This window comes from Erpetoichthys calabaricus, chromosome 14 (assembly GCF_900747795.2).
Source record: "Erpetoichthys calabaricus chromosome 14, fErpCal1.3, whole genome shotgun sequence".
Lineage (NCBI taxonomy): Eukaryota > Metazoa > Chordata > Cladistia > Polypteriformes > Polypteridae > Erpetoichthys > Erpetoichthys calabaricus.
In genome coordinates this window covers 111,878,969-111,904,852 of record NC_041407.2, presented here as the reverse complement: position 1 = coordinate 111,904,852, position 25,884 = coordinate 111,878,969, and the positions used below count along the sequence as shown (strand labels likewise).

The 25,884-nt window shown below is 58.0% G+C and overlaps 2 protein-coding genes across 4 annotated transcripts; both read right to left on the bottom strand.

Annotated features, from left to right (window-relative positions):
• Positions 1 to 1,087: 1,087 nt before the first annotated feature.
• On the bottom strand, positions 1,088 to 7,898 carry smarcd2 (SWI/SNF related, matrix associated, actin dependent regulator of chromatin, subfamily d, member 2). Of its 2 annotated transcripts, XM_028819473.2 has the most exons (13): positions 7,715 to 7,898; positions 5,773 to 5,942; positions 5,504 to 5,546; positions 3,871 to 3,993; positions 3,125 to 3,244; positions 2,923 to 3,018; positions 2,496 to 2,597; positions 2,208 to 2,369; positions 2,039 to 2,136; positions 1,798 to 1,933; positions 1,601 to 1,723; positions 1,418 to 1,519; positions 1,088 to 1,334 (listed from the first exon to the last, which is right to left on the bottom strand). In XM_028819473.2, the coding sequence occupies exons 1-13, from the start codon at positions 7,835 to 7,837 to the stop codon at positions 1,281 to 1,283; spliced, it is 1,452 nt and encodes a 483-aa protein (XP_028675306.1). In that variant the 5' UTR covers positions 7,838 to 7,898; the 3' UTR covers positions 1,088 to 1,280. The 2 variants fall into 2 exon arrangements, with proteins under 2 accessions (XP_028675306.1, XP_028675307.1); XM_028819474.2 differs by lacking the exon at positions 2,923 to 3,018.
• Positions 7,899 to 7,957: 59 nt separating this feature from the next.
• On the bottom strand, positions 7,958 to 25,570 carry asic2 (acid-sensing (proton-gated) ion channel 2). 2 transcript variants are annotated; one of them, XM_028819472.2, is made up of 10 exons: positions 24,783 to 25,570; positions 11,428 to 11,578; positions 10,606 to 10,733; positions 10,260 to 10,410; positions 10,114 to 10,170; positions 9,345 to 9,498; positions 9,159 to 9,250; positions 8,705 to 8,784; positions 8,543 to 8,611; positions 7,958 to 8,461 (listed from the first exon to the last, which is right to left on the bottom strand). In XM_028819472.2, the coding sequence occupies exons 1-10, from the start codon at positions 25,335 to 25,337 to the stop codon at positions 8,360 to 8,362; spliced, it is 1,539 nt and encodes a 512-aa protein (XP_028675305.1). In that variant the 5' UTR covers positions 25,338 to 25,570; the 3' UTR covers positions 7,958 to 8,359. The 2 variants fall into 2 exon arrangements, with proteins under 2 accessions (XP_028675305.1, XP_028675304.1); XM_028819471.2 differs by lacking the exon at positions 24,783 to 25,570 and adding an exon at positions 17,604 to 18,520.
• Positions 25,571 to 25,884: the final 314 nt, after the last annotated feature.

Genomic DNA, 25,884 nt, shown 5'->3' with positions numbered 1-25,884 from the left:
CTGTGACGTGTCGTTGTTGTTGCCGCAGCTTCAGCAGTAAGTGAAGCCCACCGTGTGCCAGATGGGTACCTGGCATTGCTGTTGTTTTGAGAGGGCCAGGTCCACAAATGGAGTTGAACTGAACAGTCGGCGCTGGCCAGGAGGTGACAGTTGACGGATGTCCCCTCCGCTGCGGGGCCGTCGGCACTGCCACGTAATGCCAGCAGCAGCCTGTGGCCAGCGGTCCGATTGCGGGTGCATTGTGGGTACTTACATTGTGGGCAGTGATGTCCACTTTTGTCACCCGCTGCCCATCACGGCTTTGGGCTTTCACGTGTATTGTGACCCGAGGCTGGCTCTTTTAATTTGATCTTAACACACTGAAAATCGATGGGTGGTCTGAACTGCCCCCTTTGTGCCACCAGCATGTACATCTGCCATAAAGTGCAGCCTTGCGGACGCCAGAAATCACTCAACGCCCCCTTGTGGTGGGCACAGGAAGTGAACTGGCTCTTTGGGACTGTGCACAGGTGGCTGTTGGCCCAGAGGTCCACTGGTTACGGGTCCGTGTCACTGTGTCACTTGCGGACCAGGGCTGGTCACTGCAGCACCTCTTTGTCTGTGTCTCGGCCCACTAGTCAGCTTTTAGGGGGTCCCGGTGCAAGTCCTCTGAGGTGGGCAGCCATTGTGCCCATCTCTTCTTCAGCTCATGGGTTTGTGGCCAAACATCTGCCGTGGGGGGCACACTGCCCATAGTTTATTTCTGACATAAATAGGGCTGTGGCACAGCATTCCTCGAATGTTTGAATCAAACTGGAAGGGTCACGGAAGGCACGCCAAGGCAGATAGACATTTTATGATGCCACGTCATTTGATTTCTGCCCTGAGGTATTGGACGAGTTGCTCTTCATTCTGTGCCCCCTTCCGTGTGCTGGAGTGCCCGAACCAAGCCCAAGCTACCCACCAGACCCTAAGAGGACCTGAGCCAGTGGTGGTGGCCCGCCATGTCCCCCATGCCCCTGCCTTTACCCCTTTCACTTTATCTTCTGTGCTCAGGGTGCCCACCCAATGGTGATGCCAGCCCTCCCTCCTGCTCGCCAGTTAAATGTTTTTCTTTTCTTTCCATTTTATTACCCAACACCATTTTACAAAGCACGGCCCGGAGGCCACAATGGTAGCGCCATATTGCTAAAGATAGAAAAAGCTGTGCCCATGCCAGAGTGGCACATGGACTTCTAGGACATCAAAAGTAAAGCCCAAGTGCAAATGAGAGAATGGAGACCTCCATCATTGGCAGGATTTTAGGTGAGTCGGATCCCCAGCACCTGCTCCAGTTCTTGCCTGCGTTGCTGGACCTAAAGCAGTAGACATGCGTCAGTGGCGAGAGCCCACGGTGGGCACTGGGCCACCCCCCAAACCCCCCGCCCATCCTCCTTACCTTGGAGAAGATGTACCTTCCAACCGCCTCCTGCGCCCAGGCCGCCTCGTAGAACTCGGTCCTCCTCTCCTCCTCGGCGTTCCCCGTGATGTCCGTCATGAGCTACCACACAAGAGATACACTGGTCACAGAGGGCAGAGGCCCGCGAGTGGCACATGCAGAGATGCACCAAGTGCCAGTTACCTTGAGGTCGTGACACTGAGACTTGAGCCAGTCTTGGATGAACTCCTGGGGGCTGCTGCTGAAGCTCAACATGAAGTCCCTCTGAATCTTCAGCTGGTTGATGGACTCGATGGTCTCGTGGATCTGTGACAAGAGATGAGGTCACTCAGTGAGCGGCGCCACGGGGCTGGCATACGGTGCCCACCCCCAAGACGTACCTTCATTTCGAGGGCCGCGATCTCCTGATCCTTGGTGGTCGATGACAGGAAGCCGCTCATCTGCCCCTTCAGCGGGTCGTCCACCTCGACGTCGATGTCATAGCAGGCCGTCTTCTTTTGGTCATTGGGGTCTACACTGAAAGCAGAGCTCAAGTGAGGGCACCGGGGGGGGCGCAAAGAGAACATCACAAGCCCACCATTCCACAAGAAACAAAAGGCCGAGTGTGTGCGGACCACTCACCTGATCATGTGATTGATGATGATGGGGTCCGGGTGCTGCAGGAGGCTGGCCAGCTTCATGGGAATCTCCGAGAACTTCATCCGTGTGCAGCTAAAAATCTACAAGAGACACGAGAAGCGTGACGGAGCAGCCCACCCGGTGGCCCCACCAACTTGGGGGTCCCCCTCACCTGTCTGAAGTAGCGGTTGCAGTTGATGTACTCCTTCTCGTGGCCGTCCTGCAGCTTGTTGGTCTTGATGTAGAGCCACAGCGCCTGCATGATGCTCGCCCGGGTCTGTGTGTGGACCCCCAGCAGGCGGGCCAGGCGCGGGTCCAGTTTGTACTGAGGGGGCTGCAATGACAGAGCCGAGGGGAAGGTTAAGAGGGGTGGGGGCAACAAACGGCATGGCACTGGGGGCCCCATGATGGACAGTACTTGATTATATGGCGCCTTTCCTGGTCTGAAGGGCACACCCACCTGGTGGTCCAGCATCAGCAGCAGGGTGCACTTAACATTGACGTCCCCGGGTCTCTTCACCTGAAAGCCATCGGTCTCCTGTGTGGTGGGCATGCGATGCCACTAGTGAGCAAAACAAAAGGGAAAAGGGTGCTGAAACTGGCAGTGCCCTGCGCACCTTAAGAAATCACCTGACCAGACAGGGCACCATGTCATTGGGCGGAGGATAACAGGAAGTGACAAAGGGAAAAATAGGTGCCACGGTTGCCATGTGCCACACACACACTGGGCTCATGTGGACCTGCCGGGTAGTGTGTGTGCCACCTTCAGCAGCCAAGGCCTTGTGCCCAGCAGGCCTGGCTGCTCCTCTTCTCCATTTTGGTAGCGCAGCGTGTGCGCCCCCTGGTGACAGGACTGTCCATGGCACAAGTGACGTCGGCTCGTTTACCTCCACCAGGTGGTTGTCGGGCCCGTAGAGGTCCTTGTCCAGCTCGATCACCAGGCTCTTGAAGAAGGACGAGAACTTCCTCTTCTGCTTTCCTGGCTGAGGTAAGCAAACAAACAGAGCAGATTTGTACACGGACCTCCTGGCAGTGCCATGCTGCCCTCGTGCCAGTGTGCCTGGCTGAATGCCACCCTTCAACACTCACATCTTCCAGAAGTTTCCCTTCCACCCGGAGCTCCCAAGATGAGATGCCCTCTGCCTCCTCGCCCTCCGCTTTGCCCGGGGTGTACGTATTCGAGATGTAGATGCGCAGTTTGCGCTTTTGCTGCGGAGGGAAGAAGACCACTGAAGTAAAACTTGAGACCAAGAGCCGAGACCACCCGGGGGGTTACCACCTGCCTCATCTGTTCTTAACCACAAATGGCACCCAAGGATCACATGACTGCAGGAACACAACCAAACGCGGCCCACTCCAGCCCGGGCGGACCCCCGGTGTCTCGGGGCACAGCTGATGTGTCCCACAGATGATCCCCTGTGAACTGAGGACACTTTTCACTAACTTGTTGCCCGCCTGCTGTGTAAATTGTTGAAATGGCAGATGGCACAGCAGGTTCAATTGTAAGCCCAGTTGCCCCGTGTATGCAGCTGGCGAGTTCTTTGTATGCATGTGCTCAGTGTGCCCTGCAACAAAACGGCACGGCCTTGGGGGCCACCTCCTACTTTGTCACCTATCCAGGTGGCACTGGGCACAACCCTCCATAACTGTAGAAAATTCCAAAAAACAAACCCCGAGAAAGGGGTGACGTTTATGTGGGCACCCACGTTACAGAAATGCTGGCCTGGGCCCGTCACTTCAGTGCCCACCTGCTATGCATCCCTTGGCGCCACTACATTCACCCAAGCCGGACAAGCGGAGGGTCTCTGTGCCAGTGGTGGTCTGCGTCGACTTACCGTGATGGGCTTCTTGATGGCCTCCTGGATCTCCATGCGCTTGCGGGCGATGGTCTGGTCCAGTTTGCGCTCGAAGGCCAGCAGGTCCATGTAGGCCTGGGATTCAGGAACCAACTCTCGAATCTGTGGACACAAGGAGCAAATGTCTGGGGGTCTGCAAATGATCTGGCACCACTCGTGCCAATGTCCGGTGGCACTGCCCTTGTTTACCCGCTGGCAGGCCTGGCAAAGGTAGAATGGGAGAACACTGCCCCAATAATGACAAGAGCGGGAGGTGGGCACACAAAGCCTCTGCTGCTCACCTTTTTCCAGGCACTCCAGCTGAGCCTGCAGTGGAGGGGCACAATGGTGGAGATGCCAGCCGGTGCGGCTGCCAGACTCTCGAGTGGACGTGGCCTGTGTGTGTCAGGCTCGGGGGGCACCTTGAGGGGCTCTCATTATTAGTATCCACACGTTTTTCATCCTGATGGCACCCGTCACGTGTGCCGCTGCTCTAAGGTCTCGCCTGGCGATCACTTTATGCTTTGGGGAGCGTCACAGTGTCACAGCAGCCAGGACAGCTGTCACCTCTCACTCGCCCGACTGAGCGGTTTGTTAACGAGTGCTGAAACGACAGAAGCAAACTTCTCATGCCCCAGCTTGAGGGGCTGGCGCTCAGGAGACCACCAGTGCCTGCTGTCGCTTTAAAGCAAGAGGTGACGATGCAGCTGAAGGCTGCCAGGGAGGAACGCGATGACATGTCACAAGAAGCGCTGTGACGTTGTGACGCTGTGTGTGTCGTTACACTGAAGAAAACGAGGAGACAGTCGTCTGCCACTTGTGACGTTTTGGCCGTCGGTCCTCGGCGCTGCCTGATGTCTTTGCTGGTGACGGTGACACACACTTGGTGCGCAATGAAGCACTCGGGGCGAGTAAGTCAAGGGGGTGCTTAGGAGTGTGTGGCGGCCATCTTTGTGCGCAGCCCCTCATTACTGCATCAGGGGGCCCAAGTCATCCCAAGGGTGGGATCTGCATTCGGAAGCTGCGGCTGTGGGCTCTCAACATAGAGTGCCATCATCAGGGTGACAGCTGGGACAACGGGAGCGGGCACAGCAACATGTGGCACACCCTCAAGAAAGAGATGGGCACTGATGAGCTGGCATCACGTAAAGGCCCGGGAAACCACAGAAGACAAGTGCGCTGCACCCTGGTGAAGACCACCCTGGGACGGCGAGATGCCCGTGTCTACCCGACCAGCCCACTTGTGCGATGGGCGTCCGCGATCAACGCGTCCCAGAATGACAAGGGCACAGAGAAGGGAAGGAAAGGCCGCCCGGCAAAGATGGCATCATGGCACGGGCCAAAGCAGGTGGGCCACGACTGGCACCACACTCTCAGCACAGACGAAGGCTGCAAAACTGAGAGGACCAGCGGGCAATGACCCAAAAAGACAACAAGAGCCCAAGTGCCAGCAGTGGGGTCCCAAAAACGGAGTCACTGGCTTGATGTGACTGTCTGTGTACACCGAGTGACAGTTTGGAGGAAGTCCACGATGAAGTGTCAACCTGTGTGAGAGGAGTGGCACGATGGGGGGCGAGGACCAAGAGCAGAGCGGAGCAGAACCTCACATACACACACACACACAGAACGTTACCCGCTGAGGAAGTATTCGGTCTGCCATCTTGCGTCTCTTGAGACTGAAAAGAGAAGAGGAGATGCAGATTGGTGACATGCCATGCATACAAGATTCACACTGGCAGCAGAATCGCAGGGGCACAATGCCAGCCCCCTTACAGGCTCCACTGACAGGACCTGCACTCACCTGGACTGGCCCAATCCCAGCCCCTTTGCAGCAGCTCGCCACCCAAAGGGGCATGGTGGGTACCGGAGGGCCACTCCCACGGGTCACCACGGGACACCTACCCTTTCCGTTGGTTGGCCAGTCCCTGCTGCTGCTGCAGAAACCTCTTGCGGAAAGGATCCATTCCAGACTGCGGGATGCCAGCTCTCATGGGAGGCCCAGCTCCAAAGGAGGGCCCAGGGATTGTGCCCAAACCCATTGGCATGGCACGACTGGGGGACATCCCTGGGCGCTGAAAAGAGACAGACATCACTGGTGAGAAAGGCACACAATAAGAGACGGCCCCCCCCCGGTGCCCGATGGCACCTCCTCAACTTGAGGGCGGCCATCGTGGATGTGGCAGCACTTCGGCCCACCGCCCTGCTGGTGCCCTTCCTCACGTTAGCAGCTCGACTCTCACTCGTTTTATATTCCTGATGAAGGCTTCAGCACCACGGGGGACAACGAGCAGAGTGCAGGAGCGTAAAGTGCCACGCAGCCCTGGGCACCATGCCACCCCACATCTGTGGAGGTCTGCGCTCAAATGCCTCACCCCCAGGACAGCATGTCCCGCCTAGCTCCTCACGATTGAGCAGATGAAGAAAATTCACCCGTGGACATCTTGGCTTCACTGGCGCCTTCAACTGGCTCCTCCCTCCTGTTGTCCAATCACAGCGAGTCGCAGGTCACATGTTCAAGGGACTCGCAACGACGGACGTGAAAGGAAACAAAGCCACTGAAGGGCAGAGTCATTGTGGGCCGTGGAGGCTAAAGAAAACTGGCCAAGCGGACCCCCAGCAGCCCACCCAGAGCTGAATGACAGATGGTCCCTGATTCCTATCTGCTGTGGCTCTGAACTGGGACCCCTCAATTGCAACGGCCACTTAAGGTCACTGTGCTCCACTCGGCTGGTGGTCCGTCTTGACGTTACCTGGAATCTCTTCATTCATTCGTCTCATCTGAACTCAAACTGAGACCCCTGACGGAGGGCACCGGGGCTCTCAGAATGTCACGATCGACGTCCACCACCTGTACAGCCCATGTGCTCTGGCCGTCTCCATCCCACCCCACGTACCCCGTGGAGACCCTCTAACTAAAGTCACCAACACCGCTCGTGTCTGCATTAAGAGGACATCAAGGTCTCCTTTGACGGCTCTGATTGACATTTGGGGCTCCTATTGCCATCCCTCACGTCCTCCTGGCAGGTGCGTGAAGCCCACCTTCACACTCTCATCCCACGATGCCAGCATACATGGCGGCTCAGCCAGGCGTCTTCCAAGTTCCTCACCTCAGCCGGCCGTGTTTATGGCGTGTGAATGGGTACGTGTAGGCTGGCAGTGCCACTCACGCTTGAGGTGCTCCAAGTGCACGTGGGTGGGCTAAGATTTGGTGCCTGATGCCCCCCCTGACCTTGAACCCATTTCTACCCCACGCCACCGACTCCCAGCTGGCACATTCAGGGGGCCACACGCTGCCAGAGCTGTTGACCCCTATAAACCCCCTCAAGTCCCTTCTGGCCGGTCAGCAGCAAAAACACCACAAGACACCAAAGTTATCATGAAGTCCAATTTTATAGGAAAAGTCAATGGAAAAAAAACAAAGCAAAGCAAACCAGGGCAGGAAAGCAAAGGTGCCATGGCAGGAGCTCCGTGCCCAGAAACCCGTGACGGAGAGCGCGAGGCTGGCGGCCGCTCGAGTCCTCCTCTATGGTTTGATTCTCCGGCGTGTCGGCCCGCTCCGCATGGCGAGCTCACCAACTCGAGCCCAAAACGCGGAAGTCGACGGCGGCGGCCGCCACTTTCAGCCCCGTGCCCATCCAAAGCTGCTGCGCTGCCAGTCTGCCCTGCGGGAGGAAGCAGGAGGCCAAGTAGCCAGCCGGCCAGCCAACGAACCGACCAGCCGACGAAGGCGCTATAGAAAATGCCCACAACACACCAGTGCGCGCCCGCTCCCTAGCGGAGGGTAACCCCGAACGCGGAAGTGCGGAGCTTCGCCCGCCTTTACGACTCGAAGCCCCCCGTTTACCTGCTGAAAGGGGGAGGGCGAGGCGGGCCCCACGGCTCGGAATGCCGGACTTTGCTGCACGCTGGGGGGCACTCGGAGACCCCCGGGCACCGCGCTCATCGGGTACCCTCCCCTGGACGCCATCCGACTGCTGTTGCTGCTGCTGCTTCTGTGACGCCGAGCGAGCGAGCGAGCGCGTGCGCGCGCACGTAGTGCCGAAGCTGCCCAGGCTTTTCCTTCCCGCCCTCTGACGAGCGCGCGCACTTCTTGCGCAACAGGAGAGGGAAGAAAAAGAAAAAAAAAAAAGACGCCCGCGGAAGGGCTGCGCGCGCGCGCACGGTGGGCACGAGCGGACTGACCACCGGACCAGCACCGGCCTCTTCGTCTGTGCAGGGTGCACGTGGATGGTGGCGGGTTCGGTCAACAAACGAGACGGACCTGAAAAGTCGGACACGACGGCAGCCCAGCGTGCGCCGCCCCGACCTCATCATAGAAAAGTGTCCAAAGGAGGGACATGCAAGAGCGCCCCCTGCCGCTGCGGCGGGCGACACTTCGAGAGGACGGCATCGGAGCCATCCGGTGTCCACGAACGGGTGAGTCTCTCCCAGAGTGGGTCACAGTGCAAAGTGCCAGTCTCTTCCTTCGGCGTCTGCCAGCCTGGCACCATCAGCAGGCGATTTCCTCCAAAGTACCCAGCGTGGTCTGCAGTGGAACGCTGACTGTGTGGCTGATGGTCTCCGAGTGGTTTGGCAGGGGGTCACAAGGGCCCTGAAGTAACAAGAGAAAGATGTACAACATTACGCCGGCGCTGGCATCAGAGCACTGGGCCCAGACGGGCACACTCCTTACCACGTTCTCGTCCCGGTTGGCCTCCTCCTCCTCCTTATTCAGGAAGTCCAGCAAGCGCTCCTTCAGCACCTGGCAAGGAGACACAAGCACAACCAATGAAGAGACAGCAGGGTGAGCGGGAGACGACTGGCTGGGCGCCTGGCACAGAACCGCTGCACTGACCTCGTACATGTAGTCAAAGAGCTCCAGGATGGTCAGGATGCTGGCACCCACAAACAGGCCCATCTGCCCACCGATGTCACCTGTAAGATACACAGGCCACACTCATGATGGGCACGCCAAGAAACACTAAAAACACCCAGAACAGTTTCTGCTTGGGCACTCCTGCTGTGGCAGTGCCAGGCCGACCATGTGTGAAACAGAGCAAAGGAGCACAAAGCAGATGGGCACCACCTAGTGGCCGAAGAGTGCATTACAGCCCATTTAGAACTTCAGGTTCATGCCAGCCGAGTGCCACTGGAATACACAAACATATGGCAAAACTGGGGGGCATGCAGCAACTGACCACATCAGACCATGCCAACACAGGCCGATGCCACGTGAAGGGAGAGAGCACTGGCAGCGTGGTCGAGAGCAGAGGCGTAATAAACAGATGCCGGCAGAGGGCACAACTTACCAAGCAGGCCTGCCACCTCGTAGGCCTTCTTCTGCTCGATGGTTTCGTAGTTGAGGGCCTCAAAGAAAACGTCCAGGACCAGGATGTTGTCACTATGTGGGCAGAGACAACGCCCAGGGTGAGCATAACAAGCAAAACCAGGAACTCTTCTGCTATAGCGCCTTTCAGGCGTGGCCCGGTACTCACGTGATGTACTTCTCCGACTTGTTGAACTTCTTCTCCAGGTACCTGGCCGAGGTCTTGCTGGGGATCTTCACCATGGACAGCTCCTTGTTGTACCTGGTCAGGTTGCACGGGGTCCTGCACACGCAGTAGTTGCCATCCTTCTCTGCCAGCATGACTGACAACAGACAAGGCAGAGGTGCCAGTGAGCTTGGCACTGCCTGCCACCCCCCCCCAATTCACTAACACAATAAGGCCCGGCGAGGCGCTGATTTTAATTCCCAGAATCCTGCTGCTCCCCTTCATACGACGAGCCGCCGAGACGTGAGCGGAAAGTTTAGGCAGAACGATCATTACAGATGCAACCATGGAAACGGGCAGACGTTCACTTGATGCTTGGCGCGGCAGAGTCAGTCAGCCAGCAGCTGGCAGCCTCGCCTATCAGCCAGCTTTAGGCAACACGAGTGGGGGCAAAGTCGCAGAGTAAAGTGGGCAGGGATGAAGGTGGGAGACCAGCGGCTACCACTGAGGTGGGGCCACGGCGTGCAGCAGCTGGCGCCAGAATGTCACATAAAAGGAGGGCACCGGCGACTGGCCATTGGTCCGAGCCCCTCTAGTGGGGACCACCAGACGGCTGCGAGCGCGTCACTCCAGCAGGACGGCGGAGGACGCCCAGGGAAGGGCATTCAGGATGGAAACCGTGAAGCCCCCCCCCCCCCCCCCCTTGTTAACCAGACCTTAATTGGGTCACTCGTGGCATGTCGCACGAAGCCCCCCACAGCGCCACACTCACCCAGAGTCGGCTCGGCGCACTCCTTGTACTGCTCTGGGGTGCAGAAGTCAGCATTTCCTGTGGGCGAGAGAGACGTGCAATGAGACCCCAGTGCCTTGGGCAGGAGATACCTGGCAAAGAGCCCATAAGCAGGATGTGGCACCAACCTGGCATGTGCACCATCCTGCAGTTGCAGTTCTCAACGAGGTATCGGGTTTCACAGTCGATCCTGCAGGCTGTGATGCTGTAGACGCTGAAGAAGTCAGAGTCCGACGTTGCCAACTGGCAGTCACCCCATGGCGGGGGCAGATAGGTGAGCTGTGGGGAGACCAAGGCAGGGTCAGACTCGATGTATGGCAGTGAGTGCCATCACGCAAGGGCAAGGAATCGGACCAAGGACACAGATACACGCCAAGCAATCAGCATTGGCACAGCAGGCAGGTGCGGGTGAATCGACCCCCACGGCCCAGAGACAACACGGGCAGCTGCCCCAGCCTCGACTGGCATACGCACCCTTTGCTCCTGTGTGGACACAAATGTCTGAAAGCCCGGGGCGACCCCAAAGCCCAGCTCATGCACAAAGGGGGGCTCCGCCTGGCTGTGAATCTGCACCCTGACGCCCGCTTCAAACGTCGTGTCTTCTGCAGACGAGGAAAGAAAGACAAGCAGAGGATTCAGCAAGGGACACTCGGGCCACTGAAAGGACATCTGACATGCACACTGTGACCCACAATGCTTCACTGCTCCGCTGCATGCCCTCAGTGGGCGTCCCTTTGTGTTCTCCTGGTGGTGACACTGGGAATGGGAGTGGCATTGAGCTTCTGGACGTGGCCATCCACGCCACTGTGCCCACCCCTCCAGTTAAGAAAGCCACACGTGATGAGCCCCCGATTCAGTGCCTCAGTACAAGGACCCCCCAAAAGTACATGCGGTGAGAGCTGACAGAAGGGGCGCACGTGTGGGTGTCTGTGCCCATGTGACCTGCAGACAGATGGCACGTTTTACACTCTGGGCCCGACAGCAGAGCCCGCGCCAGACCGCTAGTGAGGCAGAGGACCGGGCGGCTGCACACTCTGCCACGGCCGTGTCTCGTCCTCCTCCATCATCCCTGGCACATTAATAACCAGAGAAGCGTGGCACTGAGGCGACACACACATGCAGACCCCAAGCCGTTACGCTCAGCTGACTGAGGGGCTCAACACCCACCCGCCTGACACCAGGCCAGCACCTGGACAGGAGGCACGGCGGTCACCTGAAGCTCGGGGACGGGGACTTGGACATAGTCTGTGTGGTCAAACCCGACCCTGGCACCCACTGCCCGCCCCTGCCACTTACCAGTCTCCCCCCACACTGGGAGGTACTCATCCTGCTGAATGTCCAGCATGATCTCCAGGCCGTTGCCTGTGCCACCCTTCACCGTCGTGTGGAGAGCCTGGCCATCTTGGCCCGAGTTGAAGACATAGCACTTGCCGTATCTTGTGAACACCTGGAGGGGACACACAGGCAGAGTGGTCAGTGCCAGGGAGGCCAAGGGGCATGCTGAGCACTGAATGAGATGACCAGACCGACAGGCTTCTGGCGCACAACAGGTGCCACTCCAATGCCAAGCCTCTGCTGTGCATGGCCAGCGGCCCCCCACAGGACTCGCTCTCCAATCACGTTGGGTGCAGATGGCACAGAGTCCCAAGGCACTTCATTCAGGGCACAAACAAACAAAGCCTAGAAGCCACCTGACGTCAGCAACAAAAGCAATGGGGCTGCCAAGGACTTTGATGGGTGAACACAGAAGACGACAAAAAGAGGACAAAGTGCCCACACCCGCCAGTGCCAAGAGAAGCCAGCTGGCCTACATAATGTCACGACCTGGACTGGCAGCAGCTCAAATGCACCTGGGCACCCAACCTCAAGCCAACACTCTCAGCCACACTGAGTGGCACGCTGCCTAGTGACTGACTGGTAAGCCAACACATCGTAACTTGGACTCAGGTACAAAGACAGAGGTGCCCCCTGCAGCCCATTCTGCCAGTGAAGCTGAAGCGAGCGCCAGTAATGGGCACTCCAAATAACATAGATGTAGAGCAGAGAATCATGAAGGCCCCAAGGAGATGAGGACAGCGGTGATGTCTGCCATGGCCCCTCAACTTGCTGACAGGGTGAGTGGCACAGCATGCCAGGACGAGCTAGGGCCTTAGAATGCAGTCACCTGCTCCTCAGTCTACCTGTGAAAGGCGCTATAACAACCCTGGGTGAGGTACCAATGGCGTACAATTCAACTTCAGCACCGTGCCCATGCCATACACAGGCATCTCTGAATTTCCGCCATGGCACAACATGACACTAAGAAGAAGTCAAAAGAAATTCAGCTCTGTCGGTGCCATCTTACAGTGCCCAGGAGTGACATCCAGCAGCTGCCATGGCCAGTCGGGCACACAGGGCCTGCCAATGTATGTCTGCAGGTGGAGCAAGGAGCACACTGTACAAGATCTCAAGACCACAGCAGTAGGTGGGCTGAAGGTGACCCCCACTAGAAATGTCAAATCAAATCAAAGGCCCTCGGGTGGTCTTAAGCCAAGTCAAGTCACCTTTATGTAAAACAGCAGACGCTGCCCAAAGTGCCAGTGGCTGGCATGAATACAAGAATATGGTGAATAAAACCACCAAAACGTGGCACCAACTTCCAAACTGCAACAATGAACTCCTGCAAACAGCCCCTCGCCCCGCCGCTCGCCTCACTGCCCCTCACCATGCCCCTCGCCACGCCACTCCCCCTGGTTTTGGCTTGCACCAATTTGGCTGTTCCCATGTTCATCCATCCCACATATGGACCCCTCGGCCTGCCGTTCTGGGTGCCCATTGCCCTTGGCATTCTGACTCTGACTTGCCGCTTTTCATGTTTTGCCTTTCGTTTGTTATTATTATGAGGGTCAGGGCCGGGGGGCTTTGGCAGCTCCCCTCTCCCATAGCCTGTCTTTGAGTTTAGGACTGGGCATACTTTGGGGTCTTTGTGGGGCCCGGTGGGTCTGATATGTGGCAGGTGTGACAGTCATTGAGAGTTTGACTGCACTGGCACTCAGACCACAGGGCAGATGTGGCTGCTGGCTGAAAGGTGCCAGTGTGCCCAGTACCACATCCACCCTGATGTCCAGTTTTGTGAGCAGGTGGTGGGTGGGTGTCTGGGGCTCAATCCCCCCGGTCTGACCTGACCTCGTCACCCATCAGTTAGATGGACTGTCAGCAAGTGGCAGATGCTGGCATCAATGCTGACTGTCGTCTGGGTGAGCCTGTGAGGTTCAAATCCTGACTGAGGGCTCAGCTGGCAGTGGATGCACTGCCCACAAGGACTGGGCACTCACCCTTGGCTTTTCTTGTAGCTGTAAAGTTTCACTCTACTGAGGAGTTTGTAAGGTGGCATTGTGGCCCTGGGTGCAAACTCGCCGGTGTGTCGTCATCGTCCCACATCTCTACGTGGCAACTCTGAACTGGCACACAGCCCATGCTGGGCTTCTGCCTTGTGCCAGTGCTGCCGGGGCTGGCTGTGGTGGCCCCAAGTTGGTTAGTGGCTTTCACTGAGCTCCCTCATCATTAGTTTGAGAGTGAAACGGGTGGCATATTGCTGCCATCCAAGGGTGGACTTTCAATGCAGGCCGTGTCACTTTCCTGTAAGTAATGCCCACCAGGAAGGCAAGCAGACTGGCAATTCTAAAATGAACACCAAAGCTCTGCAATGGCCTGGCATCACCCTAACCCACCCTGTGCCCAGTGCTGCCATGACAGGTCCTGTACACCGCAGCACACAAGGGGAACAAAAGAATGAAGGAATGGCTGTGGATTGGCAAATGCTGCTGCTGCTGCTCAAAGGCGCCATGTAAGGAACATTAGGACTGGCCAGGTGATCATACCATCTGGCGTGGGCACACATTCTGAACAGTTTAACAGCTGAGCACACCCCACTGGCACAGAGCACCACATGTGCATGTGCACCAATTGTGGCAAAGCTGGCATCAAGGCCGTGTTCTCCAGTATTCAACCATCAATTCATAAGTGCCCACTGCTCCAGTGTGGCTTGACTGGCATCTCGTGAAATGCAGCACCAGATGAAGGGCAGGGAGAGTTTGGAGGAGTTGGACTCTGAATGTCTGCCAACAGGGATGTTGACGTGGCGTCCCCTTTAACTCTGTAACACGCGACACGCCCAGTCAGTCACCAACGGAGGGCACAGCTCTGAGCTGGCAGTTGCCCACTATGAGACCTCCACAGGTCTCACTCTTTGTTCTTGCCGAATGGGCATTGCTGGGTTGTTTTCATTTGTGGAGCCTCACAGCAGACCCCACTGATGCCAGCCTGAAGGATTCGGGCTCGTCACATCGGCTTTACGTCTCTTGTGGACTTTTCTCCTTCTAAATGCCAGGCGTCCTCTCACGTTTCGGCTTTTGTTTCAGTTGAGACGCTCGACTTGCCTTGCCACTGTCAGCTTTAGAGCTGACTGACCAAGTCCCTGCCCACCGGCCTGTGCCACCCAAGTTCGCACTCACCCCTCACGCTGTCCCGGCTCCTCGTGACAGGACACGGCAGGCGGTGACTAAAGCCTTGAGCACCACCTCGCTGTCCCCAACCTGTAAGTCACGGCGGGTCGCCAGCCATTCTTCACCCGTCTCTGCACTCTCAATAACTGGCCTGGCAGTCCTCGTGGGCACCTGCCTTGGGAGACCCCAGGCACACACAAGAGAAGGCTACCCAGGGGGCCTCAGCTGACACAGTGGCCCACACATTCACTGCCCACTGGCACCCCACCCTTCCCACAGGAAAATGAATCCAACGGCGCCCTCTGCAGGTGGGCAGGCAGCCCACTATAACCCCCTGAACTGAGAAGGGGACGCCATCCAACTTCGATAAGTGCAGACAAATACACAAAGTGACATGCGAGTGACAGTGGCAGCGGGCCTCCTTCAAAATGGCATCTTAGCACCCACACAGCACCCCAAACAGAAAGCCAACAATACGGTGGGCAACAGGGCATCTGACAAAATGGCGAGCGTAATGTGCGCGGCCCCAGGCAGGTGGGCTGACTGAGCAACGCTGAGCAAAACAGAAGGGAAGACACCAAGGGACTGGACAGACTGGCAGGAAAGGGGCAGAACAGCAATAGGCACGGGGAGGCAAGGCCACCAGGAGCTCAGAGAGGCTGCCAGCTGGTAGGATGGGTCATGAGAAAGCAGGCACTGAGCAGAGACTTGGTCACCACTGGCCAAGGCAACAGGGCAGCCATAACGAAGTGCAGGAGCGTTGAAACGCCCGGGATGCCCGGGCAGAGATGACTGCCCCAGTTAGACGAGGCCCACGTCTCTTGCCTTCTTTTCTGTCACACCTACAGGGTCACCGTCACTGCCCAGCAGAGACCCCAGAAACGGAAGGAGCAGTTCACACAGTGAGTGTGGCACTGGGTGACCGGTCACTGAATGGGCACCATGCCAGTTTTCACGGAGAACAGTCAGGCACTGCCAGCTGGTCCTGTGAAGCACAAGGATGGCCACCGAGAACTTCAAGACGCTCACATGGGCAGATCCTTAGAAACGAAACTGTCTCGCCGTGGGGTGGTTGGGGGTTTAGGGGGAGGATTGACAGTCTGTTAGGCGGAACGAGTGCCAGTGCCACCGTCCTGTCCTTGACTGTGCGTGTCTGTGGACGAGTGGACACACAGAACTAATTGAAGCAGGCAGGCACACCAATAGTGAGGGGGTTGCCCACCCCAACCTGGCCAAAGATGTGGGCCCCCGAGTCACGGAGGAGAGCTCTGTGGCCGTCTCCGATCATCGCTATTAGCCCGACGCACTACGTGGTCTCCTCGCGTTTGTCACACGTCTCATCTTCTACACAGCTACGTCACCCATAATGCCCACTCACCTTCCTCGGTGGTCCGTGGCGTAGCAAACCGATAAAATCCAAACAACTAACATCAACACTTAGAAACGGCACAGAGAGAGAAGAAGCCTGAGGCCATCGGACTGGTGACATGGAGGCAACCAGTCAGTGACCGTGACGTCCCTAATGGCTGGCGACGACCAACACTAGTGGCCTCATCATCGTCCTTCACAAGAAATGACATGGAGACAAAGCAGGCAACGGTCCTGGCACAGGTGGGCACTCTATCGTCAATCTCAAAGTAAGACCTCCATGTCCACATTAGGTGGGCCGCAGAGCCCAGGGCAGGGTCAAGGGGGGCGGAGTCACCCCTGGGTGGGATGCCAGCCCATCACAAAAGCAAAGGCCCAGCTGGCACATCTCAAACTCTAAAATGGAGACAGAGGAGCCGCACTTGTAGGGTGGGGAGCACTGAGCCCCCTCATTAATGCCACGCCTGGAAGTGCTAGGTGAGACATCGAGTTGCAGCTTCTCTTCCACCCACGGGCTTGAGGCACTGTCCCCAATCGTCACTCGATGAGCTGGAAAACGCGCCAAGGCACACGAGCGCACACATCCAGTGCTCAGGATATTCCTGGAACTGCCAGCCTGAGGCCATCAGACATCTGGCAGTGGCACTGTCTGCGTCCCTGGGAGGGCACTCGGTGGGCTGAAGTCATCTCCAGCCTCCTGCAGACTTCAGCAAAGACCTCCGCGGGACGGCGAAAAGCCCAAAGAGGGCAATTTAAACGAGCCCCTCTGCAGGGCGGCCACGGCGGGGAGGACGTGCCATTTTGGATGCCCAGCTCAGTGAGCACTTAAACCCGCAGACGAGGTGATAATCACACAAAACGGTAAAGTGGCACGTGACCAATGCCAGGAGCAGCACACAAGAGGGCACCCCACCTCTGGAAGGACCCTGTCAAGGTGCCAGTGGACAGATGAGCAGAGCACAACAGGTCCACCTGTGGCACCTGACAGTACAAAATGCCAAGGAGGACACACAACCTGTGGTCCCGTCAGCCCCCCTGGCCCCCTGCTGCTGCTTCAGAGCCGACATGACAGGGCTGCTGTGGTGGCCTCGGAGAGCCACAGAGGGCCACCAGAACTGAAGCACGAGGTCACTTACCAGCTGTATGGCCCATTCGCACTGCCCACCCCCTGCCCCCCGTCTCACTACAGAAATCGATGAACAGTTTGTCGCATTCGCTTCACAGGGGGCCGCAGCCGATTCCACAGGTGCGGGTCCGAGGAGCCGCTCTGTGGCACATGAGGCAGGGCAACCGGTGATCCTAGCGACTACACCACACCAAGCAGGCCTGGCGAGACGGGCAGCCTCGGAATGCCAAAGGTTGAGTACGCTGAGCCGCACACGGGACCCCCAAAACAACCGGCCAATGGCTGAGCCACAGCCAGTTACACCAAAAAGCACAAAGTGACATCACGCCAGCCACAGTCGCACTACCCCGGGGGTCCGGTAAGACTAGGAGTTCACACACTACTAAAGGGCGAGACCCCAGCAATGGGGTCAGCACAGAGACCAGCCAGGCCATTACAGAGGAAAACGCCACAATGCCAGCCCCCCAACCCAGAAAGCCAAGACGCAAACTCACGGAGGAGAAGTTGTGAGGGCCGCACGCCTCGCCCCGGTATTTACAGGAGAGCAGCATGTCGTCCAGCTGGTGGCCCAGTCGGTCCAGGAACTCCAAACTGGTGCCCTCGAAGTTCCGGGGGGGCAGAAAGAGCCTGAAATCCGAGAGCCTCTCGAACCACTGCTGCCGCTCGTCGTACAGCAGCTCCAGCACGATGGGCCGGGCGGTCCTGTTGGCCAGCAGCAGCCCCAGCCAGTGGCCGGCGAAGTACAAGTCGCTCTTGGTCATCTTGGAGAAGCGCACCGGGTTGTTGTTGCAGATGGTGACGGCGGGGAAGGCCAGCTCTTTGGCCCACTCCATGTGGAACTTGGTGTGAGTGGGGAAGGAGAGCAGATACAAGAAGCGGTTGGAGGACCAGGAGAGCAGGCAGCCCAGAGAGGTGCAGAACGCCAGGAGCCACAGCGCCCGGTGCTGGAACGACGAGTTCCTCGAGTACACGTACCGAAGCCCGTGGATGCGCGTCCGGGCGATCAGGGCGACCGTCAGGGCTCTCCCGCGCCTCTCCCTTCGCCGGGACGGCGGCCTACCGGTGGCTCCGTTCCCCTGCGAGCCCTCCAACGCCATGGCCGTCCAGAGCGTCACCCCAGCGCAGGAAAGGGCATCTCCACAGGCGGACTGCAGAGCCCACATCCAGCCGCGAGGAGCTCCAGCGCCGATCGTCCGAGAGCCACAAGTGCGCCCGCCCGGCGAAAGGGAACCTCGGACGACAAGCGACGGGGGCTCCCAGGCGGCGACCCCATGCGACACAGCCCCGCGAAGGACAGACAAGACGCGGCAGGCAGCACGAATCAGCGGCTCTCCCGCCTAGCCGTTCAGCGACAGCACCGCTCCATCCCGCTCCCGCGCCCGCGCTGCGGCTCTCCGCCGGACTGGAGGGGACGCGGGCACGTGCGCGCGCCCGGGCGTGGCCCGTCCCTGCAAGAGACAGCTGTCTGCGCGCCGTCCACCAACCGGAGTGGAGGGGCGGGGTAAGGAGAGGGCGAGAGGGAAGGGCTATGCAAATGAGAAGACCAGCGCGGGGATGACAAAGAAATGGACAGACAGCCGGGGGAAGGAGGAGGAGGGGGGGGGGGGGGGGGGGGGTAGTAGTTGGGGGCGAAGGGGAGAGGATAGGAGAGAGGGGTGCAGCGGGATGTCAACAGAAGAACGGACGAGGGGCACCTAAAGAGGAGGAGTACCAGTGTAATGGGCCGGGGCAGAGCACGGGCACCAACCGGAGGGCAGCACGTTGAGTCATTAGCAAGTGGCGATCGGCTCTGCGTTTTTCCTACCAGTCACCACGGGCATTACGTGCGCAGGCTTCTCTAAGTGGCGATTAGAGCTGGCATTGACGGGAAGAGAATCCCCGTCACCGGGCACGGCCGGCTCACTGAGATCCTTCTCACTCGTTAACTTATTTATTTACGGTGCCAATCAAGCCGACGCAGCGACGGATGCGCCTCTGCCTGTCAAATCCAATCTTCCCGGTCCCTAAAGCGCGGCTGTGCACTTTGCAGCTGCTTGGCCGCGTTGCCATGGTAACAGAGGGAGCACACTGGGCCTGGACAGGCGGCGCGGAGGAAGGGGGCTTGAATGGCGCCGGCCTCCACTGAAGCGGCCATCTGAGCGCCCCCCAGTGCCCAGTGATGTCCCGGCTGGCCGCAGAAGTGGGCATCGGACGACGTGAGCCCCGTGTCCTTCGCAGGTGCCGCGCTGGCCAGAATTCGGCCGTTTAAGCTGCGTTACCTGGTCCCCACTGCACAACCCACAAAATGGCCCTTCTCTGTATGCGTGGCACAAGTGGAATACCAAGCACTATGTGCCACCGGGGGTCACAGCACATCCAGGGAGCTGCAGGACGCGACAAACGACCTGGAATGTGAATTGGGTGCGAGGAGCGGGAAAAGGAGGGGCCAGGGAGGGGAGGCGGGGTCTCAGCAACAAAAGATCAGGGCAAGGGCTGAAAGGAGCAGTCTGTCACAGACACCTGGGGGCACCGAGTCTCGGACTCTGGCAAACCTGGCTGGTGAGCCCACCTTTGCTCTTTGGTTTCGTATGAGACACGGGCGCCTCCATCTCCACTCGCTGCGGAATGTTCTCTCTTCATTCCAAGACTGGCATCGAGGAGCTCAGCAGTCAGAAGCATTTGGGTCACCGGGAAGAAGGATGATGAGCATCAGGGTGGCACTGGCAGGCCCGTGTGCCCCCAAGTCACACACATGGATGCGAAGTGCCGAGATTCGACTCGGCTCAAAGGCAAACACCAAAATAGAAAGCGGCATCGCCTGTCACTCGGAGGTGTCATCTTAAATCTGCTGCTCTCCGTGCTGCCGAGCGGAATCAGCTTTCTGGAAACACAAGGCTCTGCAGCTTTACTCAAGCGCCATGCCACCTGTTCTCATAATTCGGTGCCCGCTGGTGTCCGGGTGTCATTAGCCTTTCTGGAGTTGAGAGCCAACCGTCCGTAGGCCACACACTGACGGCCATTGCCTGCTGCTGTCTTTACTTGAGCTATGAGAAAATGAAAGGCACCATCTACACTCGTAGGCACTGCCAGCCAATACAGAGAGGTTGCAGCCTGCCATTTGCTCTGCTCTCATTCCACAAACCTTGTGGCCCATGGGCAACTGGCAGGCGTAGTGCCCACACCCAGACACCAACAGGCACTCTGCTGCTCAACCCCCCCAAATCCACAGGCTGCCATATTGGCATTCTGGGCTCACTGCTCCTTCTCCATGTGCCGCAGGAAATGAATTCATGCAACGCTGCCCTGACATGATTGTCATCTGTTAGAAGTGACAGGCAGAGGAGACTTCTGGGAAGACGGCCTGTAGCATGACGGCTGCCCATCTCTGCCAGCCCTGAGACACAGTGGTACTGTCCTCCTCTTGGCAGTCTGCAGTGTTACTCATGCCAGTCTGTGTTCTAGAAGGTGACCTGGACATGGGGTCAATGCAGGCATAGTCTGGATGCCCTGGCATTTAGGGAAGATGTGGCAGCAGCCAGACAGGCAAATGCCATGTCTAAAATGCCCCACACATTCCATTTCCAGAGCCTGGTGACTTGGTAACTGCAAAGGCGCTTTAGTGGCACAAAACTGCTGAAACATTCAGGACAAGCAGGCAAAGTGACGCGCCTACCTACCCCATGTCAGCAGGTGACAAACGTGGTATACACATCTGCCAATCAGTCTGAGCCGCCCTGACTCCACCTTTCACCTGTCTGGTGCCCTGCTTTGGGGGGGTTGGTGCTTTTTTAATAGTGACACTCCAGTAAAGGCACAAGGGGCAACTCAGACACGTGGGTACACCAGCTGCCAAGAGGCGTTCAGCAACAAGTAGGCGCCAAGGCCAGGTGCCAGTATTGGACCTTACAGTCACTGTGGCTGAGTGGGTACAGCTTCTACTATGGCATCCTTGCCACAACAGACGGCAGAGGCAGAACATGCCATTGGCGGTTAGGCAGAAGAATTAGAGAATACAGTGCTCAGGGCAAGTGCCAACTCACTCTGCTCACTGCTGATGGAAGCTGGCATCAACATCTTCGATAGCAAAGCACACTGGGCACAGGCAGATGGGACAGGAATGTGGAAGGGTGCAGCGTGCCAACACCTTGAGCATCTTGGGGACATGCATTTGGTGGTCCAAAGCAGAGCAGCAGGGGAGACCATGCCAGAGCAGCCAAGGTCATTGGCAAAATGGAGCCCTTGAACCAAATTAGGAAGGAGAGGAGAGAAACACACCGCATGGTGCCAGGGCAGGGATGGCATAAACACATTAATGCCCAGTGAGACCTGCAGAGGACAGCGGCCACCACACACAAGGGACAAGCACAGCAGTGAGTGCCGCGTCGGAACGCATGAGGTGGCACCGAGCGGCAGCAATGTCACTGAGCCTGCCTGCCGCTGGACTGCGCCACCTCAAACGTCTTCTGAGCATCCGGTGCTATGGAAATGGTTACCATGGTGACCAGAGGGTCAGGTGAGCTCCACGGCGGTCCCATCTCCATCACAAAGCCTGAAAAGGGGAGGGGGCGGGGAGAGTGGAGGCGGTGACCCAGGGGACATCGTGGTGGGCCGCTTCTATCCAGAGCTCACTGCCCAGTTAGCTGCCACTTCAGAAATCAAACAAGCGCAGACCACCAGGACACACTACAGCCTAAAAAGGGACAGAGAGTACCCAAATGCCAGCTTAGCATTGTGATCACACTGCCGTGGGCCAAGCAGACCCTCTCTGTCCCATCACCCGTGCCAAGCACTGGGGAGGGGAGAGGCATTGCCTCATTGCCAGGCTGAACAGAACGCACTCATCCCCGTCAACTCTAAAGTCCTGCAGCCACACAAGTGCCCCCTGCTGGAAGGGGCTGAAATGACACCTGGGCCTGGGTGCCAGTTGCAGCGTAAGCATCGCCATAGAAGGTCCTTGGCTACTTTTGGGTTTGCCACCTGCTCACCATTATGGAGACGTCACTTAGGGTTGGGCCCTCCACCCGAGTACTGCAATGCAGGTGCCCACCATGTATGGGCGGTGCTTCCACATAAGTTCCACATGAAATGGGGGTGGAGCCTGGGACTCCAATTACCGGGCACCTTATGGGCACAGCCTCTGCATGCATCCTGTATTTGGACTGGATGGCTAGGGCGGGGGAGGAGTCTCCCCTTAGTGTACCATAGCCGCTCAAAGGCTGGCAGCTCCTCGGTGGGCACTCAGAACTGGCACTGGGAATGCGCCCATGAGGCGTGGAGCTCCACCAGATTCACCTCTGCTTGAACCTGTGGCTGCAGCGCCCACTCATGGCCCAAGGAGGTGAGCCCACCTTCTGTCGGCAGCCAACCACACTGAGCTGTGGCCTTCAGTCCCCATGCTGGCACAGTCACTGTCTTCTCCATTTCTGCCAGTGCCCAATTCAAATTGCTTTAAAATTTCAGCAGGCACATGAAATATTCACAACTGGCAGCGCCAGGCGACTTGTCAGGAAAGAGGGGAGTGGGGGAGGGGCAGCACACTGCAGATGCCCATGATGCCAGTTTGGGGTGCCTCATCCTTTGTTTGACGGTCAGAGGGGAGGGAGATGCCATGCCTGGACAGCCACCTTGTCATTTATTCTGATCTGCCAACCCTCATAAAGGCACCTATCACACACGATCTTCATCAAGATGGCATTGAAATCACACGCATGGCAGCAGATATTTTAAGCGGCACCACCTTTTCTTCTTGCTCCTCACTTTACCTCTGCTAGAAAAGGCCCTTTTAACATCGGTGGACAAGTTAATGCGGGGCAGTGGCAGCCTTGGCAGTAGGGGCTGCAGTCAGCACCGCCACCAGCACAGTTCCGTGCCCATGCCAGGGGTAACCGGCCGTTTGCTGGCGTGTTCCAATTTTCAATTGAAGGTCTTTCCCCGTGCGCTCGGCGCCCACAGGTTTAGAGCCGCCATTTCTTGTTGTACCACGTGCAGGTGCAAACGAGCCTGGTGGGTCTCATTAATATTCATGAGCTGTCCCGGCTGTATGCAAAACAGGCCGACGGGAATTCTGGGAACGTGAGGCACACCACTGAGCAGGGTCACGGCTCACTCAAGGGGCTGCCGAAGAGTTTGTGCACTGGAGCCTTGGGACGTGAAGATGAAGGCGTCTGAAAAGTAACTTGATTAACAATCAGCCAGGCCCCCCACCTAATGATCAGGGGTCTCAGTTGGTGACACAATAACAGCTCAAAGGGTTTTAAAAAGGCCATGGGAGACGGAGGGCTCAGGGCCACGCAACCCTCCACCACCGCCAACTGGCACAAACAAAAAGACCACACCACCCGAAGGTACAGGCACCTGTGAGACCCCGATTTGAATCGTTCACGTTGTCTGTTTTCATGGCAAGCCCAGTGGGCATTTTATGAATGGTCCAGTTTGGTGAAGGTGCCACGTATGACGGGCCGACCTGTAATGTGCACACGCTGCTGCATAAGAGGCGCTAAATTCAAAGTGGACTACTTAAAGACACTAACACAAGGCAAAGAATTAGTGCAAAGTGGCATGAGGGCACCGAACGGGAGGTAGCAGGCACGAGCAAACAAGTGGCTATGCTGAGCTGGAAAGACGAAGGCCCAATAGCACCTGGCACCAAACTCCTGGCACTCCAGACAAGCAATGGCACAGTCTACTAGGGGCACAGAGCTATCACTGCCTTGGCAGCCGTCTGGGATTCACAGCGGGCAGCAAGGAGAGCATTGCCTGTGACACTCCAGTCTGCCTTTAAGCCTTTCATGTGGCACCGCCCTGGCAGATGGGTCAGAACTCATCACCCAGCGCTGTAGTTTCTAGAGCCTTGCAGTCATCTCCATTGGGGCAGCCCCTTGAGGAGGGCAAAGACTGGCATTGCAGATGGCAGCCGCGATCATACCTGCCGAGGAGGGCCGTTGTCATGGAAACCGCACATCTGCTCATGCAGTACGAGTGAGAGAAGCTGCCCGAGATGACATGAAGATGGACCCCACTCAGGCACCCAGAAAAGGCCCTTCAGGCAGGTGAGTGTGGGCACGAGGGCAACCAATGGGCAAAGGTGCAACAAAGGGTGACCAGGTGTCCACCTTACGGCACAGCTACTGCCACCAATGTCACAAATCCTCAGGAGGAGAGTAAATGCCACCCACGTCAGCGTGCCTCCACTCGCACAAAAGTCTATGCCCACCACAGCAACCTCTTGTCTGGCTATGCCACATGGCAGACCCGCACACCACACAGACTGACACTTTAAGCAGCCTTAGCTGGCGCCGAGCGTTTCAAGTGCCAGGCTTACAAAGTCAGTGGGGCAAAGCATCTTCAGAGGCAGAGAAGGAGCAAAACTATGGGCAGCAGAATGTGTGCCAGCAAAGCCATCAACCTTCTGTTCCTGCTCAACGGGCATCAGCTATGGCAATGCTAGACTGGCACAGAGACCTCAGACCACCTGTGGCAATCGGAGAAAAACCAGGAGACCCAGACTGAGGGAGGAGTAATGGGCACACAACTCTGCAAAGCAATGACAGTGGGCACCCAAGTCCTTCCTCAACAGGGGGACAACAGCATCAAGGCAGCCATTACAGCAGGGGTAAGAATGGCGCCCCCCACACTCACGCCCGTGTGAATTGTAAAACAAGAGCAAATGACCCAAGGGTCGCCCGCCGACTCACGGTTCTGAAGTCCCGCGGGCCGCACTCCTGCCCACGGAATCGGCAGGACAGCAGCATCTCCCGGAGGTCGTGGCCCACGCGATCGATGAACTCCCGCATGCTGAACTGGTGCGGCTTGTAGTTGGTGAAGTTGGCCTTCTCCCGGAGGACCGCCAGGACCTCTGCTTCCACCAGGTGGGGCTCCGGGATCTGGGCGTTGACGTCCAGCAGCGCCAGCAGCTCGCCCGCGTGGTACAGGTCATTGCGGGTCAGCTTGGAGAAGCGAAACCCATTCAGGTTGCAGATGGTGACGGCCGGGAAGACCAGGCTGCCAGAGACCACCTCGGCCACCTTGGTGACGTGTGGGTACGACAGGAAGTAGGCCAGGCGTTCGGCGCTCTCCACCAGAAGCAGGCCCAGCAAGGCCAGGAAGGCCAGCGTCCAGAGGAGGCGGCGCACTGTCAGAGGACCGTAGGCGAAGATGTGCCGCAGGCCGTGCAGCGTGGAGCCGTCGGCAAAGACCTGGATGGCAGGGGCCCGCGGGCTGCCCTCACCGGGGCTCTCCTCCTCCTCCATAAAGCCAGAGAGACGAGGCGGCGTGCTCAGATGCCAGCCGCCACCGTGTGTCCCCGCTGTCCGGAGAAGCGGCCCCCAGACGTGTGCGTACGGCCAGCTGAAGACATGGGGACAGGAGGTGACAGCAAGCGAGACACAAGCCGGCTGCTCTGCCACACGTGCCTCGTACAGTCCAGACAGGCGGGCAGGCAGGCAGAGCGGACGCGGTAGAGGCTGTCTTGTGCAGAGCGCCGTGTGTGAGAGTGCGCGTGTGTGTGTGTGAGAGGCGCGGGAGGGGGGGTGGGGGGGGCTTGGAGTGAGCGAGCAGGCGAGCCAGCAAGCGCAAACGGTGGGAGGAGGGGCACATGGCCCAAAGAGGCCTTCAGAAAACGCAGCAGCGAGAGGCCCACAGTGGTGGTCCGCATCCCGGGGGCGAGAAACGATGACGACCAATCGGGGGTCTACAGCACGACTCACAGTGGCCAGGAGGACAACAAAAACAGGGACCACCGGGACCTTCACCTTCTTGTTGACAGACCACCAAAAACAACTGAAACGATCGGCAGTG